The sequence below is a fragment of the Eleutherodactylus coqui genome, chromosome 13, assembly GCF_035609145.1.
Source record: "Eleutherodactylus coqui strain aEleCoq1 chromosome 13, aEleCoq1.hap1, whole genome shotgun sequence".
Classification (NCBI taxonomy): domain Eukaryota; kingdom Metazoa; phylum Chordata; class Amphibia; order Anura; family Eleutherodactylidae; genus Eleutherodactylus; species Eleutherodactylus coqui.
Window position 1 is genome coordinate 104,901,920 of NC_089849.1, and position 13,109 is coordinate 104,915,028.

General features: G+C 51.5%; 1 protein-coding gene across 1 annotated transcript in view; it reads right to left on the minus strand.

Moving 5' to 3' along the window:
* Nucleotides 1-891: 891 nt before the first annotated feature.
* The window catches only part of LOC136588265 (uncharacterized), a 15,402-nt gene continuing 3,184 nt past the window's right edge, over nucleotides 892-13,109 (minus strand). Inside the window, exons 2-5 of the mRNA XM_066587350.1 lie at nucleotides 4,969-5,101; nucleotides 4,822-4,890; nucleotides 4,545-4,607; nucleotides 892-4,234 (exon numbers count right to left, since the gene is read on the minus strand). Coding sequence (XP_066443447.1) covers nucleotides 2,784-4,234; nucleotides 4,545-4,607; nucleotides 4,822-4,890; nucleotides 4,969-5,101 — 1,716 coding nt within the window. The 3' untranslated portion in view covers nucleotides 892-2,783. The remainder of the gene's footprint in view (nucleotides 4,235-4,544; nucleotides 4,608-4,821; nucleotides 4,891-4,968; nucleotides 5,102-13,109) is intronic.

Below are 13,109 nucleotides of genomic sequence, written 5' to 3' on the forward strand. Positions count from 1 at the left end.
AGCTCCCTGCTCTCGGCTACTCCTACTAGCCTGGAGCTTTTAAATTTCCCGGGCCTTCCGCCTCTCTGTGCATGCACGTGACGTAACGGAAGATGCCAGACATCACGGAAGGGGAGCTGAAACTTGAACTTTTTCAACTTTAATGCGATCGCCGGTACCCGGCTGCAGGAGGGGCCATCCCTGGCAACTGGATTCAGGCGCAAAGAAAAATATCCGATGGGCCCGAGTCTGTTGCCATGAGACTGGGTAAGGACCCCAGTGGCATGTCCTTGTCTTTCAGACACAAAGAGCATAAAGGTCTTGTCGTAGTCCAGTAAGCCCAGCTCTGGGGCAGAGGAAATTGACTGCTTGAGCAGGGTCAAGTTGGATAGCGCTTCTGGTGAGAGACTGAAAGGATCCGATTTTAACCCCTTCCCTCCACGCGATTAAGGGTATGTCGTGGCAGCGGTGTACTTTCCGTAACTGGACGTACCCTTACTTCATGTGGATAGCGTGAGATCATAAGAGATCTCGCGCTATCCAGCAGCGGGACCCAGCTGTCATCGATGGCTGGCCTCCCGCTGCAACAGTGGAATTGTAACGGAGATGCGACCGCCACTGTAAACCCCTTCCCTGCCGCGATCTAAGTATTGCAGCATGGGAAGAGTTCGCAGAGGTAGCGTGTTCTCTCTCTGATGTTAATCGGGCTCTCGGGATATAAATCGCAGAGAGGCCAGCTGGTTGCCGTGACCACAGGATGCCTGTCCTGCAATGCCTTATAGCGATCATCAGTGTTATTGTCGCGGAGGTCCCTTTGGGGGTTCCACGGCATAATCAATAGGAATGTTTGCATCCTTCATGATCAATATTCAGAGATTGTGCGCGCATAGAAGAAATCACACCGCACAGCTGTTCAGCGTATGAAATCTTCCTCATTCTGTTTTATTAGTGAGCATGTAGACTCTTTTATAGAAATTGCATAGATAATACGCATAGGCATATAATTGGATAAGCCTTTTAAGGTTTGCATCCGGTCATCGACGTCGTCCATCACGTGGTTTCAGGCAGGATTTGAGCGACATCTTTAAGAGCTCAATAGAGGGGGTGGAGGCATGGTGAGCAAGTTGTCGTCAAATAATGTCTAAGTGTGCCTTGTGAACAGTCAGAGATGCCTGGAGGTTACATACTTGCATTTCGAAGGTATAAGCGTGTGTCTCACTAAGAAGTGATGTAGTGCAAGCGTCTGTCATGTATATAGAAGTATAGATGTGTATGTCCACTACAGTATGATGTAAGTCCCCAGAGGGACATGAATGGCTTTTTCTCATATTAGCATAAAAAAAACCAAAATCCCACATATTTGGCATAGTCGTATCCGTAACGACATGTACAATAAGTTGAAGATGCTTTTTATCCTAAAAAAAAAAAAAAAAATTTGGTCTCATAGCGGCCCGCAGGAAAAAAAAAAAATTATTATGTCCTTTATGCTGCATAATTAACGCTTTAAAAAAAAAATCTATGGCAGAATTGATGAGTTTTCTCTCCCTACGATCAAAAAGTCATAAGTTTTACAATATGGTCTATGTACCCGAAAATGCACCGATAAAAACTACAGTTTGCCACGCAAAAAACAAGCCCTTATATGGCCGCGTCGACATAAGAATAAAAAAAAAAAAGTTATGGCTTTTGGAAAATGGAGATTAAAATCCGCCAAAAATCTTTGTGTCCTTAAGCCCAAAATAGGCCATGTCCTTAAGGGGTTAAAGCACCATACAGAGGTTGCATCAGTGGACAGGCTTCTGGCATCCATGCTCTACGGTAGGAGAGGAGTCCAGGGAATGCGTGAAGTGCCTTTGGTTCTTGAGGTAATGGGATCTGCTGTATGGCAGTAACTCTGTTTTGGGTGAGGTGTCTGGTACCCCTCGAGATGCAGTGTCCTAAGAACACAACTTGACGTTGCGCACCACTGGAGCTTGGGTTGAGGCTTTGCACCACTGACTGGCGAGGAAGCAGTGGAGACTCTCAGATGTTGTTTCTGCCGTGGGGTTGTCAGCACACAGTAGCAGGTCATCCACATGAAAGATTACAACATTTGGGTTCTCCAGCTGTATTCAGGATAAGGGACATGGCTTTGGCAAATTGACTTTGAGAGTTCTGTGCTCCCTGTGGCATTACTTTTCAAATGTACTTTTGGCTGTCATGAGTAAAGGCAAAGAGGTATCGGGAGGACGGTTGGAGAGGGACACTGAAAAACGTGTTTGCAAGGTCCACCACTATAAAGTACATAGCTGAGAGTGGGATTCCGGACAGCAAGGTGTGGGGGAATGGGGGTTGCACAATATGGGGGTTGTCCAAGACTGTGGCCTCATTGACGGTTCTGGGATCTTGGACCAGTCTATACTTGTCTGGTTGCCCTTTCTGAGTCTTCTTTACAGGAAAGAGGGTTGTGTTGCAGGGCAACTCACAGGGGATGAGAGCCCCATTCTGGAGCAAGGCCTTGACTTCTCCTGATATTGCTTCTGCCACCACTATCTTGAGAGGATACTGGGATTTCTGGGGAAGTGGTGCTCCTGGCTTCAGGGTAACAATTACAGGTGGCACCTTGAGGTGGCTGATGTCTTCCAGGCCAGGTGACCACAAGTGTTCAGGTATTCTTCTCAGTACTTCTGGCAGGATGCCTGACGTGGAAGGCGTCTGTACGGATTTGAGGATAGGCAGGGAGTACAGAACCATGCGGTGTTTAAAGGACAGTGGGGAGGAGACACAGCCATAGATTGGGCACATGACACAGGCTTGCCCAAACCCTAACGTAGGAGGTATAGGTCTTCTTGGGTGGGGAGGCAGTGGGTATGATTCGCCAGGGGGGCAGTGGTGAGGGTCTTGGGGTTGCTGCCACTGACCATTCCAAGGCCATGGTTGACGCCCCCCTGTTTGGGTCTGCGGGTCCTACAATTTCTTTTGATGTGCCCGGGTCGGCCACAGGCGAAACAGGTTCGGATGTTCTGGTCATAAGCCGGTGGCAGTGTCAGCATAACCGGTGCAGTCTGCTTCTGACCCACTTGGGATTCCAGGGCTTTCGCTACTAGGAGAAGGGTCCGTATGGTGAGGGCCTTGTACTCTGGCCTTGCCTTGATGAGGCCCTTTTTAATGGGTCCTTGAAGTCCCATAACAAAAGCCGACGACAACATTTGTACATGCGCCTTGATCTGGGTAGAGAATCCAAGTTCATCAAATGTCTTGGTAAGGCGAAGATGGAACTTCCCCACGGACTCCCCCTTGTCCTGAGTGATATTTTGAATTATGATAGCTTGTTCAGCCAGGCAATCCTGGGCCCAGGTATGTAATTGATTGCAGAATTCCACACCAGATTGGTAGGACTGGTCATCGACAAGCCTGGCATCTGAGAGACATCTTTCTATGATCGGCCAGTATGTGTCCACAGTCTTTACATGGGTCAGTTTCTTTAGATCCCGCCAGGTGGCCGAGTAGATCTTCTGAATTTGCACTATCCGGCGGTAATAAGGCATCGGTTTTTCTTCTGGGTCTGGCAAAAAGTCTAGAAGAGTGAAGGCCTCATCGGGGGTGAGGGTCACATATCTAAGCGGTGCGTCTTGTGGGGGCCCTAAGGTGGGTATACCACTGCTTGTGAAAGGCCGTGAACCAGGCTGCCCCCGCATAGAGGGCAGGGGTGCAAAATTAACAGTTGAAGTCCTTGAGCCTTGAGGTAGAGGAGGTGGTTGGGACCGAGGGGTCCATGTGTTCAGTTGATCGGTGACATCATCAGGGTCATCCCAACTTGAGGCTGGAGTATTGTTATAGGTGTGCACGCTGAGGGTCGGTGGCTGGCTGGGCCACCCAGTGGTGGTTGTGGCCGGGGAGACCTTCATGCCTCCTGTTGGGCGAGCCTCAGCATCGGTGCCGGTCTGATTGGGCATTAGAGAAGAAGCAGAGGGCGGAGGGGGACCAGCATTAGGCAGCACATAGGAAGAGCGGTCTACCCTGAGGACTCCAGCTGGTGTAGCAAGATGGCCACCGGAACAGGAAGTAGATGTTAGAGTTCCGTGAGTACCAAGATGGCCGCCAGAGCAGGAAGTGGATGGTCGAGTTCCAGGAGTACCAAGATGGCCGCCAGAGCAGGATGTGGAATGTGGTTGAGTGGATGCAGCTGGGGCAGGGCCTAAGGGAGGTGAAGAGGCTTGTGGGAGCACAGGGAGGAGTGGTGACGTTGCATTGCAGGGAGGCGGCGGTGCATTCCCTAGGGACACAATCACAATTTTCATGATAGACATATGCGATTTGATCTTCTACCTTCACCTCTTGCTCTATCCACTTATCTCTATGAATCGCTCTAGCCACACTGTACCAGCCTTCTACAGCTTTAAACAGATCATCATCTACCAGCACTTTCTTGTCCCCTATGATTTACTGAACAATTATACTGAAGTCTACATCACACACAAAACATGATATCCCCTTCATTACTGTAACATTATTACAGCTCGTACCGTACACTGCTGTCCCCCAACTTCAAATTCTAATGCAATAACATACGTGACATGACTTACTTTTGGTACTGGGCTTCTCATCTTGCATTTTGGGTCTCGCTGCCCTCCATTTGCCGGATTCCTCTATAAGACAAAGAAAACTGTGGATCCTACAGAACAAGTAGTGAAGATAAAGAGCCATGACCCCGAAATACAGGACACCCCCCCCCCCTCTACATACAAGCGTCTCGAGAAAAGTTTGTTATCTGTTACTAGATGGATTAGGAAATGCTGTGCACTTAACAAATCCCCCCCGAGCTCCAGGTAACAAGGGTGTGCGGCACATGAAGCATCCTACCTGTTTCCAGCCCCGCTTCTGCTCCTGATGCCTCCTGCATAGGATGAGATCCCCATTCTGGATTCTCCGCTGTAGGAAAGGAAACAGTTATTTAATAGGTGGCACTATAGCGCCCAGAATGGCTGCGCATACAGGAGGTGCTCTTACCCATCTGGCCAATCCCGGATTTCAGGTCCTTGAGCGACACAACGTTCTTGAAGCTTTGCAGCAATTTCTCACCAAACTTAGTCTTCGGCTTGAACGGCTTTTTGGAGGTTGTATCATTCAGATTAGTTGCTCTCTGCATGCAATATGGAGAGGATGTAAGAAACTACAACGCTCTGCATCCAGGATGGTGCGAGCTGCTGCACAGAGCAAATAATAGTCTCTGAACCTCAAATGTGGAAGTAATCAGAGGAACACTTGGAAACCCTGTCTGCACACACATTGCCTCCATTCACCGCGTGATACGTGGTAATAACCCACCTGCAGACATTAACTCTGGGTTAGCACAGTAAGGGCTAACGGGCAGGAATAACGTGTAAAAGATCCCCACGCTCATGGGTGGAGCATTGGATTTACAACCACATTAAAGGCAACTCTGGACAGGCGGTGTGGACCCCTGCCGATTGACTGCGTTCCACACCAGCACTCTCCCTACAGCCATATTTATTTTTACCCTTGTTTGGAGCGCAGTCCACAGTCACACCCCGTATTACTCCACAGCTGCATTCACCATTCTGCCGGTGGAGACACCTTGTAAATACGTTCCTTATCCTGTCCCGATCCTGAGCTACACGCTGTATTTTACTATGGAGCGTAACTTAGGCCGATGTGTATTGCAAGACACAGAAATATGAACCCCACGCAGAAGGGGGTTCTTTGCTGTAAGAGCAGTGAGACTGTGGAACTCTCTGCCTGAGGATGTGGTGATGACAAAATCCATAGGAGGTTAAGAGGGACTAGATGTCTTTCTAGAGCACTACGATATTACAGGATCTAGACATTAGGTAACCAGCGGGGTTGTTGACCCGGGTCTTGGAGTCAGGTGGGAACTATCAAACATTGATCCAGGGATTGTTCTGACTGCCATTATGGAATTTTTCCTCTTCCTTTGCCTTCCTCTGGATCAACAAGGAGGTGGCTGAAACAGGCTGAACTAGATTAGATAGTACGCAAGGCTGAGGGGAGACAATGTTCATGTTATTATGTATGTATTCTTTTGAATATTGTCAAAAATCCCCCCCGGCATACACACTGCGGCAAAAATGATACCTTTATCCTACGGGTCAGTGTTGTTAGGACAAGACCAAATCTGTTTTTTTTTTTTTTTGTTATACTACTTTAAAAGAAATTAAACATCTCTTTGTAAAACAATATTTTCTACCGCCATAACTTTTATGTTTGTCAGTCCAGTTGTCGCTTTTTTGTGGGTCGTCCTGTAGTTCCTAATGATACCATTTTGGAATTCTTATGACTTTTTGATCGCTTTATTACATTTTTTCTTGAAAAATGGGATGACCCCCCCACCCCCCCACCAAAAAAAAGGAGGAGAGCAGAATTCTGTCATTGTGCATTTTATTTTTTTTAATGACGTTTGTAGTGTGTGCGATAAATAATGCGTCACTTTAAGAGATCGTACTTTTACACACGCAGCGATACCAAGTAGTTTTTTGGGGTTTTGACATTTTCTTTTAGATTACAAGTCTGGGAAAAGGCTTTTTATTCCCTTTTTTTCCCCTGTCCTTTTGGGGACCTCAACTTATGAAGTGAAGAAAAAAAAAAATGATACAGCTCACTGTTAGGCCTCATGTCCACGGGGAAAATCAGGCCCGCTACGGATTCTCCATGGAGAATCTGCAGCGGGTCCCTCCTGCCCCGCGGACATGAGCGCTTAAAATCGGAATTTAAAAGAATTAACTCACCCGCAGCGGACCGGGAAGGTCTTCTCTTCCTCACGGCCAGATCTTTTTCGGCCAGCGGATGAACTCGTCACGCTGGCGGCACGTCACATGTGCCGATTCCAGCCAATCAGGAGGCTGGAATCGGCACGCGCGAGGGGGCGGAGCCACGCGATGATGCGTAGAAGGGGCGGAGCCAGAACGTCGCTGCTGCCGAACCGAGCCGAAGGCAGAAGACCCTTCTGCGCAAGCGCGTCTAATCGGGCGATTAGACGCTGAAGTTAGACGGAGCCATGGAGACGGGGAAGGTAAGTGAATAACTTCTGTATGGCTCATATTTAATGCACGATGTATATTACAAAGTGCATTAATATGGCCATACAGAAGTGCATAACCCCACTTGCTTTCGCGAGACAACCCCTTTAATCATAGTGTGAGAGAGATTTGGTTTGGTTCATTCTGATGATCCCTTTTAGGCCTTCAGAGAAGAACACGATGCCCCGGTCATGAACCATGTACAGACTTCAGGAGTCACATAGTTTCCCAAGTGTTGGGATACAATTAGTTGCCAAATCATACACGAAATGGTGTCAGGATGTTGAATTGCTGACTTGTGTGGGGGTCATCCTTTAATTGTGGTTTTTATATGACATCTGCAGATTCCGATGTGTTTACGCCAAAATGATCTCTTTAAAGCCTGAGAAAACCATTTTGTAGCCGAAAAACGTATATAATCTTATACCTTGCATAGGTGACATTTGTATAATCCTTCCCCTATCTATATGATGGTTACGCCTTTCCTTCCTCTTAATAAAGTAGGTTTTTTTTGTTTTTTGTTTTTTTAATAAAAAAATCAACACACGGCAACATTGGTGCTGGATCAAACCTTTTGTACTTTTCAGACCTCAACTTATGCCACGTTCCAGCATGCAATCAAGACGTGCCATAAGCAATCAGTTATTGCAGCTCTGTGGGTCTTCAGAAGGCCTCAGGCTGCCATGGCAACCAAATGGTACCTTGATATCTCAACCCAGAGGGGCCGTTCAGGATACCCAAACGCCAATCGGGGCATTTAAAAGCAGCAAGCAACATTAAAGGGTTAATGGCCACGATCAGCATAAATGCTGGTTGTGGCTGTTGTGGGCAGGTGTCAGCTGTCAAGGATGGAGTGGGATCAGCTACTGATCCCACTCTATACAAACCCCAAGCGCCCGGATGTAAGTGTACGCCTTACGTTCAGAGTCAAATGTGTTAACAAAATGGCACTTACCTGTCCTTCGTTCCAGCGATCCAGAGCTGTAGGCCGCGCAATTCCCCAGTCTCCATTGACAGCCAGCTAGAGGCCACAGCATCGCCCCCCACTCTCCTGGCATCAGTGTTCACATCCTGGGCGCCGTGATGCCAGGAATTCTGACTGGTGACACTGCACCCCCCGATGGCAGGCGGTGGTCACCTGATTTCCTCTGTCTGACTGGGAGTACAGCAGGGCTGCAGCGCTGGATGACCGGGACGGAGGACCAGCAGGTAACATTTATTTTATTACTTAAACCCGTTTGGCTTGAATGTTAAGAAGTTACATTTGTAGCCAGACGACCCTATAAATGCTGCCAACACTGGGCGATGCAACGCGAGGGCACGCCCAAAGATAGGAAATGCAGCAATTTGTTTCCCGCATTGCATGGTGATGAAGGGGGTGGGAAGAAAAAAAGGCATGTGTCTGACCGCATTTAAAAGAATTGGGTTCATATACATGCATCTCGCAACGCACAAGTCTCGCCTGTGTGAAGATGGCCTTCTATAGACTTCCATACAGCGCAGACCAATGCTGCTCCACGTGGCCTGCAATGAAGTGACTGTTCAAAGGAAGTAAAAGAGGTGACTTATCTCCCAGCATAGTAAAGAGGTGACTTCTCTCCCAGCATAGTAACCACCTTACAATGTAGACCATCCTTCCTTTCAGCTCTATCCAGGCTCCTTACTTGTCTGAGGAGAGGACAGACCGGACCGTAAGGTGGTCCCTATTAACAACAGAACTAACACTCTGCTGAGAAGTAGGGGAACGTCTTTACCCCTCGGACTGTCAGCATCTCCAAAGAGGGGCGCAGCGCAGATTCAGGCTGGATGTAGTAGAAGCCCATGGGAAGTTATAGCTTGAACTTCATACTGCATTAGGAGGAAAAAAATGAGTATATTTTTCGGCATAACCATTCTCCAAATGAAAGGCATATCAATAATAAATTAGCATTTTGCCAAAAATTCTATCCAATCTTGTCAATAATGCAATCCGGATTCCAGAAATACGTTCTTGGATTATTTTAGCCTTTTTACCTTCCACACAAACTGGAATTAGTGTTACAACAGCCAGCAAATACTGAAGGTCAGTAAGGGAATATATTGACTTGTATCCTGTATTATCTCCCAGAGCTGCACTCACTATTCTGCTGGTGGAGTCACTGTGTACATACATTACTTATCCAGTACTGATCCTGAGTTACATCCTGTATTATACTCCAGAGCTGCACTCACTATTCTGCTGGTGGAGTCACTGTGTACATACATTACTTATCCTGTACTGATCCTGAGTTACATCCTGTATTATACTCCAGAGCTGCGCTCACTATTCTGCTGGTGGAGTCACTGTGTACATACATTATTTATCCTGTACTGATCCTGAGTTACATCCTGTACTATACTCCAGAGCTGCACTCACTATTCAGCTGTAGCTTAGGATCAGCACAGGTGAAGGGAAGGACACTGGTGTTAGGCTGAGGTTATCACCTTCAGAAACTGGAGGTCGTCCTGCTCCTGGAGGAGACTCTGCACTCTGCTGCGCATTCGCTCATACTCCTGCCGTTTCTTGCTCAGGATGCTCTGTGTGTAGGTGAATTTGCTGGTGACTTTCTTCTCCTCCTCCTCAATCTTCAGCATCGCCATTCATCGATCCGACTCTTGAGCTCATCATACTCCGCCTCCAGGAGCTCCTTTTTCTTCTTGGTGGTTTCCTAAAAAGATGAGGAGTTTATGTGCAGTGGAAGCGGCTGTATAGGTGGTAGGTCTGCCGCTGCACACGGCATTAGGAGGGGGGGGGGGGGGTCATAGGCCGCAGTGATTGGACGCTCCAACTCAATCTGATCATTTTCTTTCCAGCTGCTTTTCACAAATGTCTTGAGATCTCTGAACCAGAAGATTGAGAAGGCGGCCACCACAGTGGAGGAGGTGCAGTGCGAACAGAAGCAGCTGCAGGTTAGTGCGCAGACCCTTAGGTGCGGCTCTCTGCTTGACGCTCCCTTCATAAACTCCTCATCTTTTTAGGAAACCACTAGGAAGAAAAAGGAGCTCCTGGAGTTGGAGTATGATGAGCTCAAAAGTCTGATCGATTAGGAGCGGTGCAGGGCGATGCTGAAGATTGAGGCAAAGGGGAGGGGGACACGTCTGTCATATAGGGGGAGGCTTGCCCCTCCTGTAGGGGTACACCACTCACTACATATAAGGGGGGGGGGGGTCTCACCCCTCCTGCAGAGGTACACCACTCACTACATACGGTAGGTGGGGGGGGGGGGGGTCTCGCACCTCCTGCAGAGGTACACCACTCACTACATACGGTAGGTGGGGGGGGGGGGGTTCGCCCCTCCTGCAGAGGTACACGACTCACTACATACGGTAGGTGGGGGGGGGGGGTTCGCCCCTCCTGCAGAGGTACACGTATCACTACATACGGTAGGTGGAGGGGGGGGGGGGGTCTCGCCCCTCCTGCAGAGGTACATGACTCACTACATACAGTAGGTGGAAGGGTGGGGGAGTCTCGCCCCCTACATACGGTAGGTGGAGGGGGGGGGGAGGGGGTTTCGCCCTCCTGCAGAGGTACACTACTAACTACATATGGTAGGTGGGGGGGTCTCGCCCCTCCTGCAGAGGTACACGACTCACTACATACGGTAGGTGGGGGGGGGGGTCTCGCCCCTCCTGCAGAGGTACACGACTCACTACATACGGTAGGTGGGGGGGGTCTCGCCCCTCCTGCAGAGGTACACGACTCACTACATACGGTAGGTGGGGGGGGGGTCTCGCCCCTACATATGGTAGGTGGGGGGGGGGGGGGGTCTCGCCCCTCCTGCAGAGGTACATGACTCACTACATATGGTAGGTGGGGAGGGGGGTTCTCGCCCCTCCTGCAGGAGGTACACGACTCACTACATACGTAGGTGGGGGGGGTGGGGGCGTCTTGCCCCTCCTACAGGAAGAGCATGACTCACTACATACGGTAAGTGGGGGGGGGGGGGTCTCACCCCTCCTGCAGACGTACACGACTCACTACATACGGTAGGTGGGGGGGGGGGGGGTCTCACCCCTCCTGCAGACGTACAGGACTCACTACATACGGTAGGCGGGGGGGGGGGGGGGGGGGTCTCATCCCTCCATCAGAGGTACACGACTCACTACATACGGTAGGTGGGGGGGGGGGGGTGTCTCGTCCCTCCATCAGAGGTACACGTCTCACTGCACATGGTAGGTGGGGGGGGGGGGGGGGTCTCGCCCCTCATGCAGAGGTACACGACTCACTGCACATGGTAGGTGGGAGGGTCTCGCCCTCCTGCAGATGTACACGACTCGCTGCACATGGTAGGTGGGGGGGGGGGGGGAGTCTCGCCCCTCCTGCAGAGGTACACGACTCACTACATACGGTAGGTGGGGGGGTCTCGCCCCTACATACGGTAGGTGGGAGGGGGGGGGTCTCGCCCCTCCTGCAGAGGTACACGACTCACTACATACGGTAGGTGGGGGGGGTCTCGCCCTCCTGCAGAGGTACACGACTCACTACATACGGTAGGTGGGGGGGGGTCTCGCCCCTACATACGGTAGGTGGGGGGGGGGGGGGGTCTCGCCCCTCCTGCAGAGGTACATGACTCACTACATATGGTAGGTGGGGAGGGGGGGTCTCGCTCCTACATACGGTAGGTGGGGGGGGGGGGTCTCGCCCCTCCTGCAGAGGTACATGACTCACTACATACGGTAGGTGGGGGGGGGGGGGGGCGTCTTGCCCCTCCTACAGGAAGTGCATGACTCACTACATACGGTAGGTGGGGGGGGGGGGGGTCCTCACCCCTCCTGCAGACGTACAGGACTCACTACATACGGTAGGCGGTGGGGGGTCTCGTCCCTCCATCAGAGGTACACGACTCACTACATACGGTAGGTGGGGGGGGGGGGGTCTCGTCCCTCCATCAGAGGTACACGACTCACTGCACATGGTAGGTGGGAGGGTCTCGCCCCTCCTGCAGATGTACACGACTCGCTGCACATGGTAGGTGGGGGGGGGGGGGGGGGGGTCTCGCCCCTCCTGCAGAGGTACACGACTCACTACATACGGTAGGTGGGGGGGGGTCTCGCCCCCTCCTACAGAGGTACACGACTCACTACATACGTAGGTGGGTGGGGTCTCGCCCCTACATACGGTAGGTGGGAGGGGGGGGTCTCACCCCTCCTGCAGAGGTACATGACTCACTACATACAGTAGGTGGAAGGGTGGGGGAGTCTCGCCCCCTACATACGGTAGGTGGGGGGGGGGGGGTTCGCCCCCTCCTGCAGAGGTACACTACTAACTACATATGGTAGGTGGGGGGGGTCTCGCCCCTCCTGCAGAGGTACACGACTCACTACATACGGTAGATGGGGGGGGGGGGGGGGTGTCTCACCCCTCCTGCAGGAAGTACACGACTCACTACATACGGTAGGTGGGGGGGGGGGGGTCTCGCCCCTATATACGGTAAGTGGGGGGGGGGGGGGGGGTCTCGCCCCTCCTGCAGAGGTACACGACTCACTACATACGGTAGGTGGGGGGGGGCCTCGCCCCTCCTGCAGAGGTACACGACTCACTACATACGGTAGGTGGGGGGGGGGTCTCGCCCCTCCTGCAGAGGTACACGACTCACTACATACGGTAGGTGGGGGGGGGGGGGGGGGGGTCTCACCCCTCCTGCAGACGTACACGACTCACTACATACGGTAGGTGGGGGGGGGGGGTCTCACCCCTCCTGCAGACGTACACGACTCACTACATACGGTAGGTGGGGGGGGGGGGGGGGGGGGTGTCTCGCCCCTCCTGCAGAGGTACACGACTCACTACATACGGTAGGTGGGGGGGGGGTCTCGCCCCTCCTGCAGAGGTACACGACTCACTACATACGGTAGGGTGGGGGGGGGTCTCGCCCCTCCTGCAGAGGTACACGACTCACTACATACGGTAGGTGGGGGGGGGGGGTCTCACCCCTCCTGCAGACGTACACGACTCACTACATACGGTAGGTGGGGGGGCGGGGGGTCTCACCCCTCCTGCAGACGTACACGACTCACTACATACGGTAGGTGGGGGGGGGGTCTCGCCCTCCTGCAGACGTACACGACTCACTA